Genomic DNA, 6504 nt, shown 5'->3' on the forward strand with positions numbered 1-6504 from the left:
ACTGATAGCTCGAGAGGGGGGGGGGTCATGTTGAGTTGCTAACCTCTGCACCATCTGACAAAGACGTTCCCCTCACCACTGGAGCCTTTATTGAGCAGCTTGCTTGTGTGATCCTTCTGATCGATGGAAAAAGAAGGAGACAGACAAACATAATGGCCAAAGTAACCCTCCCTTCCTCCCCTTCCCCTTCCTCCCCTTCCTCCCGAAGGTATTCATCAAGTTTTTATGAGTGTGACACCGCAGGCTTGCTAAGGGCGAACTGTAGGCTCATTTGTCTCTGTGCCTGCCCGCTCGCCATTGGCAGCGCGCAGATCGGTTAAAGCGATGCATTCATTAACATTTTGGAAAAGTGTGAGCATTAAAATGTTTTCTTGAGGCTGTTCAAGAAAAATACCCCTTTTAAAATAACATAACAGAAAAGATATGTTATTACACACATGCATATATACACACGATATTACTGCTGCCCAACTATAATGCAAATAATAGGCTGAACATCAGGTTCACTTCAACCTAATACCGTGACTGACGATGTTAAAAGTTTAAAATTAATAGTTAAATATTTTGTTCCAAGTGATTATCAAAACAGGTCAATGGAGCACGGTGAAACCAAGTGCAGTGAGCACAAAGACCTCGCTTAGAAATATTAAGTATGGGTCAGACGCAGTTCAGCCCCAGTGTAATGGCGAAGGTCAGGCAAGGTCATGCTCTTCCCTCCAACATGCAAAACACTGTTATCCCCGTGCAAATACTACTCCCGGCTGGACTCAGCCTTGAAGGAACCCAACCGGCAATTCAATTTCAGGATAAGCAAATCCAATTCCACATCAATACTTTCTCCCCGTACAGCTCACACCTTGCTCTGATTATGTATCTACCAACTGCTGATAGACTATGACCACAGTTTCCTCTGCAGAACCAGAGTATGTTAACGGTAAATAACTTGAATTACCGCCTAAAGGTTATATATGCCTTCACATGTTCGGTGAAAAGAAACCCATTCTGGTAGAAACACAATTGTAGCAATGACGGTAGACAAAGCTTCAAATATGACTGTTGCTGCAAAGAAGCTACACTTTCTAAAATGAATGAACACACACACACACACACACACAAATGTATTATCCGAACCAATGTGAAATATGCTCATAATCTCCCCTTCTGTGTTCGAGTTATGGCGTTAAAAAAGGCCAGAAGTGTTTTTGCAGAACATTATGATGTCACGGTGAAGTTCACTTTTTTCACTGCTGCATCATTTGGTCCTATTAGACATTTGTGTAAAATGTTGTCGTAATTAGCACATCAATTCTTGAGTGTTCTTTTAAAATCACATTAATGTTGACTTTTGACCACCAAATTCTAATAATTTCACCCTCAAGTCCAAGTGGACATTTGGGCCAAATTTTGAAGAAATTCCCTCAAGGCGTTCCTGCGATCTCGCCTGCACAAGAACGGGACAGACGGAAGGACGACCTCCAAAAGAAAAACAACACATTCTCAAACGGCCCGGGTTACTCACATTGAATTTGATGATGTCGTATATCAAATAGCGGGGGACGGGCTGACCGTTCACCTTGTCGATGATCATCTCCTGCGGAGAGAAAGAGAAGAGATGCATTTTGTGCTGCTTTTGAGATAATCATATACGATTGAGTGGAGAAAATGTACAAATAAGGTATACAAAGGAAACCGGGCAGTCTTAAAGGCGTAGCATGTATGGTTCATCTTTGAAAGCAGTTGCGGAGGATGGAAACAGTGGGACACTTGGGGGTGAGCGCTCTCAAGGGGATGCATGTTCATAGAGGAAGATGCCTGCAGCAATGAGAAGGATAGGAAGAGAATGGGGAGGTGGGTGTGTGCTGTGTGTGTGTGTGTGTGTGTGTGTGTGTGTGTGTGTGTGTGTGTGTGTGTGTGTGTGTGTGTGTGTGTGTGCTGTGTGTGTGTGTGTGTGTGTATGGTGGGGTCTGGTGAAGCAGGACATGAAGCAGAAATAGCAAACGTATATCCATTATGCAACACTCTCAAGTTGAAAGTCAGGTGCAGCGGGAGCGCTGGACACCGAGCAGACACATGAGGAGTTTTCAAAGAACTGTTACACAACATGGCGATGCAGCGACAGCAGAGCTGCAGACGTCGCCACTGGTAAAAAGAAATAGTGCGATTGAAAAGCACGGTTGCGGCTCTATACTTTACCTGGTATGAATTTAAAAGTGAGAGGACTATATTTATTCCCTTTCCCCTCATAAAATATTCAGGTGACTAGCTGCGTTCTGCTGCTGTAAACGACAGGTAGAGGAGTAGCAGGTAATAAGTCGCTGAAAGGGTCGGAAGCGTTTGAGACAGAAATACGGCAACATCTTTTATGAGCGAAAGAACAAACGAGGTAGAACTACAGTTGGGTGAAGGCATGTTGGAACATACAACAATTATGATTGACGTATTCACATTTATTGTTGAATAAGATTAATAATAAAATAGAAATAACATATTTTAAGTCATGTATTGTTGCACTAGATGAAGCCGTTTGTATTGAGATTGGTTATATATGAGCTCCAGGGACTGTAGTGGTCAAGCCGGATGAGTACACGGATTAATGGGCATTTTTCACTTCATTTAACTCACAATGTGGCCCCAGACGTGTCTCTCCACCGGGCCTGTGTGGACATAGCATTGAAGCGACTGCTGTTTTATCTGTGCTGCATGTTGCTAAGCTGCAGCCCTGTTGAGCTGCTTTAATAATTAGTTTCCTAACCGGGAACTTTATCGAATGTAAGCGGTATTTTACAGCTGCACTAAGCAAAATCTGTTGTGTTTTCAAAATAGCCAGATGAAAAGACATGCCGATGACAGCTCTGTCTCGTCTAAATTTATCAGCAATCCCTCGTGTTTTGAATTTGGATGAAAAGCTGCTTTTGAGTCTCGGAGTCAAGACAATAACCTGTAGTAGACATTTTACGTAATGACATTCAGACACTGTTGTAGACGAAGCCCGGGTGGAGCTAAGGTGGCACTAAAGTGGAGCCAACATGCGGAGTCGGTGCATTTTGCACATTTTGGAATTTAGCTTACAGACGATTCCTAGTGTGGTACAATTAACAATCAAAATTATTTTAGATGTGCATCCCGACTGGCTGACATGATTGAACGTCATCGGGCAGGAAAAAAAGACTAAACATCCACACTAAATTGACAAAGCCAGCCTGGTTGAGAGGAGAATGAGGAGTGCATGGCATGCATACAGACTGTAGGAGGGGTAGCAGAGAAGCAATGATGTCATTGGGAGGCTGCCATCATTATGCACCTGGCGCACTGAACCGTTGCACCGACAGACAGCAGCGGAGGAATACATTAATGTGACCAATTGGAAACCGCCAGGAATTCAATCTAATTTGAGCACACATCAAGTGTTAGACCTCAAGTTGATGTAAAGCTCATTAAAATCTGTACAACAAACCAGCATGTCAAGACAAAGACCAGTGCCTTTGGGCTAAATATGAAACATATCAGACAACACAGCTTTTGGCTTCCACGGGGCTCAACACAGCCTCTCTGCTCCGAGAGCCAGAAGCATCAACAGATGAATAAACACAGTCAAAACAAACTTTGTAGCAATCTAAACACATGTCCGGACCGCTCCCTCAAAATAACACTCAACTCGCTGCAATTAGGGTGTCCTGCCTGAGTGAGGAAACTAAATTTGCCGCATCAATCAGCAGTTGTTAAGTCAAGAGGAAGCAAATACCTATTTTTACATGAAATTGCTAATGTCAGGCCGGGAGCAAAACAAAAACAATCACAAGCAACTTATCTGTCATCTCCGGGACTAGAATATCAAACAGAAAACACTGCCAGACACTCATAATCAAATGTCGGCAGACTACATGATCATGCAGACGTTTCCTGGCTGTGTTTTCAGTCAGGGAATGTGATAATGACTCATGTATGTGCACCTGCTGCTGTGGACCTGTGTGACCTCAACAGCACAAGCACGGCAACAAAACAAAATCGGAGACTGGTATTACGGGCGAGTGAGGTCAACCCGGGGAGCCCATCGGCGAGTGGTACAACAGTGTGGAACAGAGGTGACAAAACTATAATAAAAAAAACAAGACATTTCTCTGTCAGCCGTCATTAAAAAGGCTCTACTGTCAGACTGAAACACGCTAAGGTTCAACAACCACTGTTAATTATCTGCAAGACTGAACGGAAGGGGGCAGGATGGGAGTGTGACAGGGTTGGAGATGGAGGGGAAATGCATTTCCAGTCAAGGTAGAAACAGCTATGGGATTTTCAGGAAGGATCAAGAGAAGCTAGCACGGCACAATGCATAACGATCCAAAAAAAAGAAAGACAAGTATTCACTCACCCCATCCAGCAGTGTGTTTGAGAGGTGCACACGCGGATCCTTGCGGAAAGGAAACTCTAGGTTCGCTATGTGGAAGATCGTGTTGTCTCTGTCGATCATGAATACTTCATTTTTTCCGTTGATCAACATCATGTACCTGCGAGAGGAGAGGATGAAACGTTATGTATTGTAATCAGAAGGTAGCACGTTGGTCACTGTGGATGGACCTGCTAACATTTTCACAGACGAGTCGCCAGTATTTGCAGCGGACGCTATTATTACAATGTTATATTGCAGGCCACACTGGCCATGGGTTTGATGATGTTTTATGGAGTATTAATCAACACTAGCCCCTCTGCAGTATGTTACATCAGGGGACAGCAAGTGGTCATGCACATTATGTTAAAGCATACAATTAGGAAAGGAAAGCATTTGGGTGTAATTGCTTCATTCCTTTATACATTAAGCATTGCTGTGCTTAACTTCCATTTCTCCAAGACAAACAAAGTTGCCTATACTTTTGTTTAATCAGTTTCTTTGGGAGGACTTAATAAGGTAATCACAATCTAAAGCTGAACTGCTGTGAGCGAAGAGAAACAACACTAGAGATCTGGTGCACACAACAAAGAACGGGTATATCTCTAATATGCAAATTGGCTGTGCTCAGTTCAAATACAAAACAAAAAGGTGACGCCGTGAGAGCTTCCATCACGCGCGAGAAGCGGAGCAAGATCACCGAAACAGACACCTTCTAATTGCAACGTATTACCGACGCAACCGCATTTCCTTTTATCTCGCTGTGCTTTGTGGGAACCTTCACTGCAAAAACAAAAAGCCTTTTTGCTTGGCAACAAATGTACAACATCACAGACACCACCTTTAAACCACTCTAAACATCAGCAGGAGTTTAGACACTAAAAAAAGGGAAGTACACAAATACTAACTGAGATATTGACGGCCTTGTGAATAAAATGCTTCATGCGATGAATTGTAAACAAATTATTTTCTTCATTTAAATCCCCCCCCTGGTTGCCTAGCACCAACACAAAAAGCCTTCACTTAGAAGAGAACTATTTCTCAATCTGCATACATCACCCGGTCGCTAGGTGATTTGCCAGTTAAACTGATCCGTAGTCAGCCTTTGCAAGCGAGATAAGGACTTGCAAAGTCATTTCCACACAAAATCAACTTCTGCAGCAACATAACAATAAAATAATGCTGGAAGAGGAGCAACTTTAAAATCCATTTGCAGAAACAAATCTAGTCGTTCTACAATACACATGTTGTATTATTGGATTAGACTGCATTACACGGCAAGGGTGTCACCGTGTGTCCATCTAATCCCGTGTATTAACCTGATTTGACTTCGGTAAAAGTTCAAATGAAGTAGAAGCCAGAATATTGTTGGAAACATCCACACGTGCACTCGACTGGGAGATTCAAAGAACCTGAGAGCAGTGAAGTTAAAGTAGCTGTGAAAATAGGCCAGTTTATACATCATATGCGTCACGAAGGGAGCATTTGGTTGGGTATTAATTTGTCTCCACTCTTCCTCTAACATTATGCTCACAGGTGTGCCAGGTTGCCGGAGCATGATGCACAGACCCGTACACTTCACACCTGTATCTCCCACTCTCACAGATACTTCAAATATCTTTGTTCTTTCCCCCAGGTGTAATATTCTCTGGGAGGGAAAAGCTGTAAAAAGTAATATGTTATATTATTGTATATAATAATATACTACCATATGGTAATTCAGATCATTTGAAACCCAATTACAATTTCAAGCAATTACCTTTCTCTGCATGAGCTGCTCAATTCAGAAAGACTAGTTTACTATGAGGCATGTAAATGTAACGTTTCAGTCTGATTGGGACTGAATTAAAGTTTATTAGTTACATTTAGAAAAGTCTCCATTATATAAATAAGGATAAAAAATGTCTAATTAAACAAATTGGGGATAAATGAAACCGCCACATAATCAAATGTCATTATTTGTCATTTAAAATAGCGGGAAAAAAACAGTCTTGGCGAAAAGTATAATAGTCCAGAGAGGCACGAGTGCAAGCTAAAGTGTTCATACCAAATGTTTATTGTTTGATCAATGGAGTCAGCTGATCACCGAGCTGGCAGACGTGTTAGGCAATTCAAAACGAGGG

At 42.4% G+C, this 6504-nt stretch overlaps 1 protein-coding gene across 1 annotated transcript in view; it reads right to left on the minus strand.

The window, feature by feature from the left end:
* rngtt (RNA guanylyltransferase and 5'-phosphatase) overlaps positions 1–6504 on the minus strand; it is a 36569-nt gene that overhangs the window by 13019 nt on the left and 17046 nt on the right. Inside the window, exons 8-9 of the mRNA XM_029462599.1 lie at positions 4367–4502; positions 1520–1591 (exon numbers count right to left, since the gene is read on the minus strand). Coding sequence (XP_029318459.1) covers positions 1520–1591; positions 4367–4502 — 208 coding nt within the window. The remainder of the gene's footprint in view (positions 1–1519; positions 1592–4366; positions 4503–6504) is intronic.

The sequence above is a fragment of the Cottoperca gobio genome, chromosome 24, assembly GCF_900634415.1.
Source record: "Cottoperca gobio chromosome 24, fCotGob3.1, whole genome shotgun sequence".
Taxonomy (NCBI): domain Eukaryota; kingdom Metazoa; phylum Chordata; class Actinopteri; order Perciformes; family Bovichtidae; genus Cottoperca; species Cottoperca gobio.